The 13642-nt window shown below is 38.6% G+C and overlaps 1 protein-coding gene across 2 annotated transcripts in view; it reads right to left on the bottom strand.

Annotated features, from left to right (window-relative positions):
- MDN1 (midasin AAA ATPase 1) overlaps positions 1-13642 on the bottom strand; it is a 144741-nt gene that overhangs the window by 103042 nt on the left and 28057 nt on the right. For both annotated transcript variants that reach the window (XM_033097100.1, XM_033097091.1), the window contains 6 exons: positions 11642-11884; positions 11288-11419; positions 8444-8547; positions 6923-7037; positions 3127-3320; positions 2393-2474 (listed from right to left, as the gene is read on the bottom strand). In XM_033097100.1, the coding sequence (XP_032952991.1) occupies positions 2393-2474; positions 3127-3320; positions 6923-7037; positions 8444-8547; positions 11288-11419; positions 11642-11884 (870 nt within the window). The remainder of the gene's footprint in view (positions 1-2392; positions 2475-3126; positions 3321-6922; positions 7038-8443; positions 8548-11287; positions 11420-11641; positions 11885-13642) is intronic.

The following is a 13642-nucleotide window of genomic DNA, read 5'->3' on the forward strand; positions in this document are numbered from 1 at the left end:
GCCACTTTGGACCATACCAGAGTTTATTATGCTAAACAAGCTGACTCCTGATGGGCCTTTAGATAGTTTAAAGATGGGACTGGCCAGGCCAGAAAGACCAAGCACTAACTGGGGGTCTGAAACTTTCAGTTCCCCCCCCCAACCTTTGAGGAGGGGAGAAAGGCTAGAGACTGAGCTCAATCATACAGCCAGTGACATGAAGACTACAGTAAAACGCGGGCTATCCAAAGCTTGGAGAGCTTCCTGGTTGGTGGACATACGGAAGTCCAGACGGGTGGCACACCCTGACTCCACAGCAACAGAAGTGGAGACCTTGCCCTATGCATCTCTTCCATTTGACTGTTCCTGAGTTGTATCTTTTCTATCAAAACTGTAACCTGTACCGTACAGTGCTTTCAATGAGTTCTGTGAGTCATTTATTGAATCTGAGGGGGATGTGTGAACACCTGAATTTATAGCTAGTAGATTACAAGTGTGGGTGGCCCCCAATACTTGCGGCTGGAGTCTAAAGTGAGAGCAATCTTGCGGAGGGTTGAGCCCTTGAACCTATGAGGTCTACACTAACTCAGGTAGCCAGTATCAGAAATGGATTGAACTGCAGAACCAGTTGGTGTCAGATCAATAAAGAAGCAACCAGGTAAGCCAGAAGGTGGAATGTTCTGCAAAACAACTGTCCTGATCTCATCAACAAGGTAGTATCTTTAAAGGGAGGACTGTGATACAGTAAGAGTTCGTAAGCCTATAACATAGAAAAAGATCTGAAAGAAGATACACCAAGTATTAACAGTGCTGGGGAATCCCTGGCCAGAGGAATATTTTTATTTTATCATTTTGCTTTCCTATTATTTTCCCATTTTCAGCAGTACATGTACATCGTTTCTATATTAATAAAACACTTGTATACAAATGTTCACAGCAGCATTATTCACAATAGCGAAAAGATGAAAACAACCTAAACATCCATCAACAAATGGAATAACAAAACATGGTATATACATACAATGAAATGCTATTTAGCTGTAAAAAGAATGAAGTACTGACTCATGCTACATTCAACATAAATTAACTGAGAGAATATGCACATACTGTATGATTCCATTCAAATGAAATGTCCAGAATCAGCAAATCTATAGACAGAAGGTAGATAAGTGGTTGCCAGGCGCTGCCTGGAGGGGAAAATGGGGATGGTGGCTATATGTGCTCAAGGTTTCTTTCAAGGGTGATGAAATTATTCTAGCATTAGATAGTGGTGATGGCTACATACTCTGTGAATACTCTAAAAAACCCTGAATTATACACTTTAAAAGAGTGAATTTTATGGTGAATTGGTAAATATATAAAGTGAATTATATATCTCAGTAAAGTGGTTTTACACACACACACACACACACACACACACACACACACACACACAGATATTCTAAAATAGACACTAAGAAGAGGAATCCTACAAATACCATATTTTATTTTAAAAATATAAAACAGGGTTGCCTGTAAGAAAGATGAGAAGTGTAGGAGAATGGGAAGAGTAGTTCCCTGGGGGCAGAACGAGACTAAAGGCTGGCCACACAGCATTTCAGGGTCAGTTGAGCTAAAGTATACATTCCAAATGAGGTTTCTTTCTCCTCAAAGTAACCTTACCAAACACAAAGAGACACTGCAAGCCAAACTGGGTCACTGTTCTTTCCTCAGTCCTAGCTAACAGAAACCAGGAACACTTTATAATCAAAATCGGTCAATGTTTTTAAAAGCCCATAGATCTTCAGGCAGTACCAGTTTTATTCTTAAGCAGGCAGGGAGAAATCTCTTTGTTCTTATTGAATATGGCAGAGCTGTAATTCAATTGGGCTTCCTTCTCACACAAATTTTTTCCCAAGCCCAAAACACAAGGTTACACTTTGTAACCTCCACATAAATTTCTCTGGACTAAAATTAAGAGGCCCTACTGATACAAGCGAAGAAATACAAATCTATCAAATAAACTAAGAAATTATACATAGGAATAAATATTAAATATAAAATATAAAACACTTTATATTTTTCACATGGGAGATTTTTTTTCAATTTACCTTTAATAACAGTACCTGGTTTACTCTATCTCAAACTGTACTTAATTGAATTAAGTAGTAAACTGTTGCAAAAAAAACACAAAACGTTTATTATGCCCAATTAGTTTGAAGGCAACATAAGTTCAGTTTTAACTTAGTTTAATATACAATACCTACACAAAAGAAAAACTCCTATAGCAGTCAAACCAAAGAAAATAAAAAACAAATTAAATTAAATTAAAATAAATAAATAAAAAATAAAAGAAAAAGAAAATAGAAAATAACAATGGAAATCAATAGCCTGATAGGGCACAGAGAAAACAAGCAAGGAGACTGTATCTTACCTCTTGAAAAATACTTAATGATGCTGATGCAGACAGACTGTCAAAGCTATGGGCAATCCTATTACACCAATTCAGTAGGTCCCTTAAAAAAACAAAAACAAAAAGCCAACAAATAAAAGACCATAGGCATCAAAGGCATCAGAGTTTATTTGGTTCACGTAAGTCTGGGGGCTACCTGACAACGAAGCCTCTCCTTTTTCCTGGCAATGTGAAGATAAAGAGTGTCCGTGGAAAGAATAAGTGAGGGGTTCCGTCCCTGCCCCTACCAGGAAGTGACCTGTAACTCATTGCTCTCCATCCATGCCAGAGAAGGTAGTGGGGTGGAGGAGCAACTCTCAGAGCAAACTGAGGGCAGTTGGCCATTCCTAATTCTCACTTCTCAAAGGATAAGTCAACCATGGGGAATGGAGAGAAAAGGCACAGAACTCACTATATACAGCAAAATCCCAGGGCCTTATATAAGACCACAAAAGGACATCCAGTGAAATAACTCTGTCAGTAACTATTCCGAACTTTGGCTTTAAAAGTTATTTTTAAAGAAAAAAATAACATTATCTTTACAAGCCTTTCTCGTCAGTAACTATAGGTCTGAAAAGTGGAGCTGACACCACGAAGCAGACCAGAAGTCTAATTTCATAAACCTGAGCTCTCGTAAGCATTCATTCTAGCTGGAAAGAACTTTTAAGGAAAGTAGTTTTTAAAATATCGACTCAAAAAAGTGTTTAGTCCAGTACCTTAGAGACAATTCTCTTCCCTCAAGGCTCAGTCTTTTATTTTCTCTTCTGGCTTCTGAAACTTCCAGAGGCGCCTGTTCACATCCAACAGAACTGTCACTCTGGGAGTGATGTTTCTCTCCAGTAAGCTGGATGTAAATGTCTAGCAAGTGATCAGTTGCTGCCAATAGGCTGGGGTATCTGCTCTGAAGAACCTGACAGAGGGGGGGAAAAAAGCAAAGCAAATTTAGCTGACACGGAGAAAAAAAGCAAAAAAAAAATGTAACAGCCACCATAGTGATTTTTTAAAAGCACACATAAACTGCTCCTGACACTAGTCAACCAAAAAATGTATTTCTCTACGAAATCGGTCATCTTTACCAAGTATAAGAACTTCCACCCTTATGCAGAGCCCATTCCCCCTCAAAAACCATGACTTTCTTCCCACCCAGAACTCAGTTATGCGGCCACTTCACCATCTGTGACACAAGCTTAGGGCGCGGACAACAGATGGCGAAGAGTCTCCAAGCAACATACACATCCAGACCCCAGGACGTCACTCAATGATGAATCCTGCAGGCGCTATTTACTCTAATTACAAACACAACTCAAGTACGATTTGTTACATCATTTCTCAGCCAAAGCAAATTAGAAGCAGTTAAAAGGAAAAGGAAAAATAACTTTTTAAAAGCAGACCACAGGAAAAGGAGCTAGTGTTAAGTACTAAAAAGCAGCTGATCTTTAAAAAGCAGATGACAGAATTTAAAAAGCAGAAGATCTCGCCCACTTTGATAACTATTGAGAATTTTTTGCAGTATAATACTCGGTGTTCATAATACTGATTCCAAGGTTTTATGATACGGAATTGTTCAGTCAAATCTATTTGAGAAGGGAATTATCATGAATATATTAGCAATATTACCATCCAGTACATTTAAATTAGCTTGAAAAGAAATATATTGTGATTCCAATTTACATATAAATTATCCACATATTTTGTACATATTAAAAATGCAATGTCCACATATTTATAAGGGTAAAGAACTAAAACCTTTTCAGAGTGTCATCTCAAGTGGTAGATCTCAGATTTTATATCTTCATACCTTTTATTACTGGAGGATTTTACAGCAAATATTGTTGAAAACATATTTCAGATGGATTAAAATTAAATAAGGATAGAAGAGAATAATACAACGCACAAATGCAATTTAATGGAAAGATCCACACATGTGGACCTTTCAAATACAGAAATACATTTTTGTGTACAGAGGAAACATAAAATTGGTCGTATTATTTATAACCTTGGTCACCACAAACAAAATAAGGACTATTTCTATCACCCCTAAAACAAAAAGTTCCCTCATTTCCCTTTGTAGTCAATCTATTCCCCGACACCCTGCCCCTGGGAATCACGAATCTGATTTCAATCCTTACGGTTTTGCTTTTAAGTCTGTCATATGTATGGAATCATATAGGAGGGTGTAGTGTGCAGTTCAGGTTCTCTTACTCAGCACGTTTTTGAGATTCATCCAGACATTACTCCATGTCTCAGCAGCTCATTCCTTTTTAATGCTGAGTAGGAATTCCATTATATGAGCATGTATATTTATGACCAGGATGAAAAACCCCTACTTTTATTTGGAAAAAACTTTGTCAAATATAACACTTTAGTAAAAACTCAGCTATTTGGAAAAAGGTTCTGAATAGAAAAGATTTATATGTATCTACCAACCAGTCATTTTATTTCTACCTTAGCCAAAAAATGTATTTTCTTTATTACTATAAGTAAACAATGTAAACATAATATCACTTAAACTGATATGATATGGCTCTATTATCAATTTGATATGCCTTTTGGAGATTCATTCCTTTGATAAGCATTTATTAAGTACCTATTTTATGTCACGCACTGTTCCAGAGATAGAGAAACAAAACAAATAAGGAATGGAGCCCACCCTCAAGAAACTCTATCTGGCATAAGCAGCAGATATGCAAGCAAATCAAGCTTGCGGCACAAAGGACAACATGATCGGCCCTGCTTGGGAGACCCTGGAAGGTTTCATGCAGAGGCACCTGGCAGAAGTCACCAGTGGCTGTGAGTGGGTACACCAGCAGAGAAAGGTAGCGGGACTTAACACATGCAAGGTGTACGGGGCAGACAAAGTTTGAGAAACAGCCAGGGGTGAGTTCCTGGCACTCACTAGGTATGAGATTAGCACTACATAAATAGCTCCTTTTTTAAAGCATAATTTGATATTTCAGCAAGAAGTCAAAAACAATCTTTCTAAGCATAGGACGACGGGTTGGCAGCAACAGAAATGCAGTTCTTTGTGTTCCCCATGAGGGTGGCATGAGACTATTTTGTTTCCTAAGTAATACATGCAAAGGTTTTAGCCAACAGTCATTTATTCAGTAGAGTGTTATTAGGATTTATCAGCAAGTCCAGAAGCTTAAAAATAACAAGTAAGCTTCTCAAAGTCAACTATCTAAATATGACATACGTCATTTAAGTGAGGGGGTGAATGTTCCTCTTGCACTTCCTGTGAGCAGAATGACTTCCTGTTGTTTATGACAGAAATAGAGAGATGAGCTTTGGCTTGTACTTCAAGCACAGAATATAGTAAGAAAGAAAAAAGTAGCTATCAAATGCTCTTCCCATCCTCTCAATCCCAGTAAGTCACACCTAAATGTGAACTTCAGTCTTCTCCTTTAGAGAATAGACTGGAATTTAAGTCTGAAAATTAAACATTTAAATGTCTATAATTGCAAAAGAAAAGGCTGCATTATGACAGAGCAATACAACAAATATATAAAGTGCCAGGCACTGAGTGGATGGTGGGGACACAGAGCTGAGTAAGTAAGGCAGGAGTTTATAGTTGAGGCCAGCAAAACAGGGAAAGAAAGATTATCAGACACAGAAATACACAACTGGGAAAGACAGTGAGATAAGAAATTCACAAGTGTAAAATAGACTATAGAGTTATAAAATCACACTGGCAAGGCAAGGCTTCGTAGACTTTACATGAGCAAGCTTTTCCCAGTAATATGGTGAACTAGATACCCTGAAAACCCCTCTGCTAATAAATACCTAAAATGCTGAATGAAATATTTCAAAAGATTGTCTTGTGTTACTTATTTATCTAAAAACTTACATTAATGAAGAGCAAAACACCGCTCCCATGCCTGAACAATCACTGACAATAGCTTTTTTTGCTACTCTCCAAGACAAAGCATTAAGGAATGGGAAGCTTTCCAAGTGAGTGGGTAGATACAAAGGGAGGTGAGGGGTTAGCAGGGTAAAGTGAATATAACTCTTAATGACTGAAGGTAACCAGAGATACTACAAAGTGAATCAATGTATAAAATCCATAAAACAATTCATCTCGATGTTCATTAATATTCAGATCAAAGTGTGCATTAAGTTGTTGAGTGTAAAAGATATTAAAAGATCCTTTGGGGACAACTGGGGCAACAAATATGGTCTGAGAACTAAATGGTACTAAGGAATTACCGTTCATTTTGTTGGGTATAATATTATTGTGATTATGTATGAAAACTTGCCCTTAAATTTTTAGATATGCATGAAAGTATATGGAGATAAAATATTATGGGGTTTACGTTCAAATATATTAACAAATAAAAAATACTAGATGAAGTTAATTCAGTAAAATATTAGCACATTAATTATAAATTCAGGTTGATGAGTACTTTGGGGATTCATTATACTGTTCCCTCTATTTACATGCAGGCCTGAAACGTTTAATAATAAAAAGCAAAAAAGAAAGGCATCGATACTTCCCTTCTAATAATCACATACCTCATTCAGTTCTGTCTTATCCATGTTATCCAGGTGAATTTTGGTCCAATATTTATCTAGTAGAGTAGCATGACTATTTAGCGGTCGATACCAATTTCCTCCACAGCTCAAGAGTCTGTATTTCAAAATAAAAAAGAGTCACGCAGAACTTCCAATTTTAATCTTAAATTATGGCTATCCCTTGCTAGACATTATCTCACATACGAATACAACTCACATTCTTTTTGGTGCCAGATATCACTATGTTGGGCTTATAGAGCAGATGCCAAACGAAAGGCTGCCCGTTGGCCCAAGTTGGACTCTTTTCCTAAGGATGTCTAACCAAGTTATTTTCAAGTCACTGCAAATGATTCTATTAGGTGTTTTGATCTCAACAACACATTTATCTTCCTTAAGGCATTAATTAAGGAAAGAGAAAGGTCCACAGCATTAAAAATAAGTTCACTGCATATTACCAAAAGCTACAGTACCCAAAAATTATTAAAAATGTTCAGAAGAGAGGGGTATTCATTAAACATGCACTCTGGAAAAGCCACATGCTTACACGTAAGCCATCTGAGTAAATCCTAACGACTGCCCTAAGGAGATGATCGCATAAGGGAGAGAAGAAGAATCTCCCTTGCTCACTCAATTATGGCTACAAATAGCAGAGCCCAGAACTGAATTCAGTTTATCTGACATCTTTCTGATGTCCCAGGACTTTTTGGGTACCCAGCAGGAAAGAACTTCACTATCTCTGTGAATAAAATCAGAGTCTATTAAAATTAACAGGGCCTAGCACGGTATTTCTGGAGAACTGTTAGGTTAGCTCTACATTCCATCTGGGAGTGATGCTCACAGAGGTAAACGCTAATATAATCACTAAGTATAATGTGACATTAATTTCACTCCTGGGCATTTTAAGACCTTGGAAAAGCTGTACAGCTATGGACAACCAGTGGGAAATAAACCACTACTTTCATGTTATTATAAAATGCAGACAGGATTTTATGCTTACATTTTCTTTCTTTGTTGATGCTTATACTCAATTTTTTTATCAGCTTGAAATTTACATGTCATCATCATTATCATTTTCATGGCTAGCCATTAGCTGGGTACTTACTATGTGACAGGTCTTTAATGTAAGTCATTTCACTTAATCTTTACAACTTATATCAAGTTGTAAAATAGGTATTATTAGCCCCTATCAAGCAAGGTATACACGAATATCAAAGCGTCAGGACTCAAACCCAGGGCTACCTGACAACAGTCTCACCCATGATTATTTTTGAAAATAAGATAAAGAAATTTTTAAACTGGTTACTTATTTTTAAGTGGAAAAAATATCTTGCTTTCTGAATTAATTATCTCCATTAAAAATAGTCAGGAATGAGAAGGTTGGATCTCTCAGTAGTTCCAATTAACCTTGCTTAAAGTGGGCCCAGAGAACTCTATTTAAGGACTTTCGGACTCAACAATCTAGCATGCGGACGTATGAGGAAGGAGCTCCACAGTGGGAATAGAAAGGTTATTAAGACATACCTCCTGGTTGCAAAGAACTGAAATCCAGGAGCCACTTTCAGACAGTCACCTCGTCCAGGAATCAAGAGCTCTCCATTCTCCAAGAGAGGGATCAGCACGGAAACCTAAATCACAAAACCCCAGTGATAAAGCTATTAAGACAGAAGTAACATAAAACAAAACAACCCTCTCTCTCTATAATGAACATACTAAAGGAAACCCCAGTTCTCACAGCATGAACTGGGGTCAAAAGGCAGGTGGCAAAGCCTGAGCCACCTACACTCCAGCAGAACAACTTGTTTATTCAGCATTCATTGAGTGCCTACTATGGACCAGAGCCAAGTAAGACACTAAAATTCCAGACATGAACGAGGCTTTAGAGCCCAGCATTTGACAGAGGACAGCCAGGCAAAGCACCATGCAGCATGACAGTGTGACCCCGGATGTACGAAGTGATGTTTGAAGACAGAGGGTAGCTGTACGTCACAATGGAGTGGTTTAGAAGCAGCGCAGTGAAGCTGTTCCAGAGGTAGTGACATTCATTGAGTCTCAAAGTATGAGCAGGAGTCAGCCAAGTTTGGTGGGAGAGCAATGGCACGTTTATATACTCCAGGCAAACCATTCAAATGGATAAAAATGTATGTGATTAAGAGCACGACATGGGAGGATTCTGTTAAAGGTGAGGGCAGAATGTGCATGGAAAAAAATACAAGGCTTGGAAACACGATAAAAGGCCTCCTGTGCTAAGCTAAGGAGTTTGAATTTTTTCATGAAAGTTACTGAGAGGATTTTCACCTGGGAAAAAGTTTTTTTTTTTTTTTTTTTTTAGAAAACCAACTACGCCATATGGAAGATAAGCTGAAAGGAGCTAGCTTGGAGGGCAAGAGGTGAAAAAAAGAACACTAGTCAGGTAACTAGGTAACTAAGGCAAAAGGGCTAGACAAGTAGACAAACTGACAGATACAAAAATAAGCCCAGGGCTAAGGCAGTGAGATAGGAAAGAACAGAATAACAAGATGAGGAAATAGTACTAAACAATATAAGACTAAATGAGAGACTAGAAGAAGGAGACATCAAACTTCTGGCTTGGTAACTGTGGCAGAGCAGACAAGCTCCATTTTGGACATATCGAAATTCCACTGGCTAAGGAACATCCAAATACAGATTTTTCTGAGAAAAGTGTGGGCTAGACATGGATCTAGGGGACATGAGCTTATAGGGGAAGTATGAAAAGAAAAAACAAAGTAAGAAACACAAAGAACCAAGGAAGAGGGTTCTAAAATATCAGACATAACTTTAGTAAGCATCACTATTTCATACATGCTAGGAGCTGAAAGGAAAGCCCCACCACCACCCCCAAAATAGAGGGGCAACTCCAACACTTGAAATTAAAGAAAATCATCCTGAATGAGACTGTAAAAGCTACCTTAAAATATTAGCTGAAAAGTTCTGGAAACAATAAAATAATAACCAAGGGATCCAAGTATGTTTTTAAGTAAAAACAACTATAATTAATTGAACAACATACTCTCTGGAAACAAATGTATTAACAGAAGGGGAATAGTCTGCACAAAACAGAATTCAAAGTACAGGAATTTTTTGGTGTTTATCAGACACTGCCAAAGGGAGACCAAGGCAGAAATTGTCAGTTTGGCCTTGAAATTGGACTTACTCTCAAAGAATGTACTTAGCTATGGAACAGAGATAGATTCCTAGGCTCCATCATGGCAAGGATGGAATATCCCTGATGTTCCTCTATCTTCTTTGGCTAGTCTAATTCAACGACACATAATCCTATGTCTTCCCAGCTACCCTGATATCTGGAAAAAAATGCCTAGGAAAGAGAGCACTAGAAAGTGAAAAAGACTCATCAAATACCTTTAAATTGGCCTGGTGGTTCATAATTCAGTTTTACTGGTAGGAGTCAGCCTTGGCTCTGCGTGCTTATTAAGAAAACCGAGTTTCCAGATCTATAAAACTGAGCATTAAGACCCTAGAATATGGTGATCAAATTGTGAGGCCGCATCTCGGCCAATAACCCCATTTCATCTTTACCTCATCAGACTCTAAAATCATCATAATATGCAAATATTTATAGCCACTCCTTCCCCTTTATATCTCCCAAAACCTTCTCTTTCTCTCTCTCTTTCTCTCTCTCTCTCTCTTTCGCTCTCGCTCGCTCGCTCTCGCTCTCATTTCCAAGACGGGAAAGTCCATATGCATGTAACTTTGGAGTTCATGTTAAAAGAAAATTAAAACCAATCTCAGGAAAATACGCCGAAATCTTTCTGCAATACTTTTTTTTTTTCCCCCTGCAATACAGTTTACAGAACACAGAGAAAACATGGACTGCCTCCATAGCTAAATTTTACACACAAGGGAAAATATACATCCAGTATATTTTCCTTCATGGAACAAAGACAAGCACTCTCTTATTACATCATCCCTTCCTTCATCTGTCCTCCGCCCCACTCACTGCTCTACAGATGCCAGAGCTGGGAAGCAGGGTCTCAAAGTTCTCAGGGTACCTGTAACAGGGGTAAGATGTTCCCCACAAGGCCTATTATTGGAAAGGCTGGGAAACTGGCCATATATTCAACTAAAGGCAGAAAAAACTACTATGAAATTGGTCACACAGTCAACTACTAAACAGTACAAGCAGAATTTTCTGAATTTTCTATCAAACCAGAGACCAGCCAAGTAATCCAAGACCTCAAACCAGATGAGGTAGGTAACCATGACTGAGCTTCTGACAGCCTCTCTCTCATCAAACACCTATGGTGTTTAAATCATCGCCTAGAATCACAATTCACTAAATACTCTTCAAAGACAGGAAATTAGGCAGTAATTAGAAGAATGACATACCACATCTAAGGGCGCATAATCAATATCCTCCAGAAGAATCCAGTGTCCCCCGGTGGCTGCCTGTGTCAGGGTGCCCGGCTGCCACACAAACTCTCCTGGGACATCTGTGCAGCGATACAGTCCCAGCAGCATCTGCAGAAAGAAAAATTACTCAAGTCATACACCTGAGGTCCTCATGCTACATCCTTTGATTATTTCCATTAAACTTCTATAGGGATATAAGGAAGCACTCGAGGTTTTCACAGCTGGGTCCCATCAGTTATGAAGAAGCCCAATAACTATTCTCACAGTCTCTAAGCAAAAACAGTATTTACAAGCATGTTAATATACCAAAATTTGCCACTTCTTAATTACCTTACTGTCAGTCTGATCTCCAAGCTGGACTTTGAACAGCTGAGGGGGCTTCCTTCTTCCTGTCATTGCAGCTAAATGTTCAACTAAGGAAGTTTTGCCACATCCTATTGGTCCTTCCAACAACACAGCATTCTGAGAAGCCACTGCCATAGCCAGGGTCTGAAGATTTTTGCAGACTGACTCAACCAGCACGTAAGACCTAAAGGCCAGCTCCTGTTCACGAGTAGAACTCCTATTACTAGCCTAAGGAGGCAAGTAAGAAATAAAAGGCACGTCAACAAAAGCCCTTACTCCAAAGAGCTTGGTTAATTAAATTTCTACAACAATGCTTCCACTGACCTTTACATAAACCTCTGTCAATAAATTAGTAGTACCAGAATTATAATAGGTATGTTACCCAAAGTAAGGATCGGACATTTTTCCTTTCCTTTCTTCCTCGCCTCCCACCCTGCCTTGGGGAATGGGGATTTTGCTAACAAATTTAAGTAAAAGTCTCCCTGGGGCGGCCAGATGGCTCAGTTGGTTAGAGTGCGAGCTCTGAACAACAGAGTTGCCAGTTCGATTCCCACATGGGCCAGTGAGCTGTGCCCTCCACAACTAGATTGAAGACAACCAGCTGCTGCTGAGCTGCCGGAGGGGTGGCTAGATGGCTCAGTTGGTTAGAATGTAAGCTCTCAACAACAAGGTTGCCAGTTAAATTCCCACATGGGATGGTGGGCTGCGCCCCCTGCAACTAAAGATTGAAAACAGTGACTGGACTTACAGCTGAGCTGCGCCCTCCACAAGTAGATTGAAGGACAACTACTGGGAGCCGATGGGCCCTGGATAAACACACCGTCCCCCAACATTCCCCAATAAAATTTATTTAAAAAGAAGAAAAGAAAAAGTCTCCCAAAGCTTAAGAAGCAAAAACAGCTGACATGCAGGGAATGGGGCAAACCACAACTATATTTTTGTTTGTTTTCCTTTCTCTCACCATATTCTAGGATTTTACATCTATGATCAAAAATGCACACATTTCTGAGACAATGAGACAAATGTGGACACTAAACGTGTATTTTATATTATAAAATTATTAAAAACTTTTTCAGGTACAATAAAGAGTATTGAGGTTATTTGTTAGTGCTTTTCTTTTACATATATATACATACACACTAAAATATTTAGACATGAAATGATGTGATATCTAGGAGTTGCTTTCAAAATTGTGGTGTGGGGCAAGTATGCAGATATAGAAATGAAACAACTGACCACAAATTTATAATGACTGAAGATGGGTGATGGGTATATGGGGGTTCATTACACCGTTGTTTCTACTCTAGAATGTCTTTGGCATTCTCCATAACAAAAAGTTACAAATAATAATTATAATGCACCCAGTATGTTAATGAGCATAGTGTTTCAGTTTTGCAAGATGAAAAAGTTCTGGAGTTTGTTAGCACAACAATGTGAATATACTTAAGTGTACACTTAAAAATGTTTACGATGGTAAATGTTATGTGCATTTTACCACAATTTTTAAAACTTTTAAATAATAATGCACCTAATATATGACGGAAAATGACCTCTTGGAAAAATGGAATGATTATTAACTTTTAAGGAATAGTAACTTTTCAAACATGGCTAGTCTCCTAAAGATATGTGAGGACAAAATGAGATTCAGGGCTAGAAGTTCTTGAACTCTCTGAGGAGCTGTTACTCCAGCAATTTGGCAGGTGAGCTGGGCCACAGCACCATTCTGCACTCTGCCCCTGGGCCCCACCACTACTGCCCCACAACAGCCCGCCCCAGCCAGAATCCTTCCCTGTATTAAAACTCTAACCCTGCAAACCTAATCTACGTAGAATCCTTCCCTGTATTAAAACTCTAACCCTGCAAACCTAATCTACGTAGAATCCTTCCCTGTATTAAAACTCTAACCCTGCAAACCTAATCTACGTTAGCAGAGTTGTTACAGAGGGGCGAGAGTCGTGGTGACTAGACTGAAACACAGGCTTTAGA

Source organism: Rhinolophus ferrumequinum, chromosome 3, assembly GCF_004115265.2.
Source record: "Rhinolophus ferrumequinum isolate MPI-CBG mRhiFer1 chromosome 3, mRhiFer1_v1.p, whole genome shotgun sequence".
Lineage (NCBI taxonomy): Eukaryota > Metazoa > Chordata > Mammalia > Chiroptera > Rhinolophidae > Rhinolophus > Rhinolophus ferrumequinum.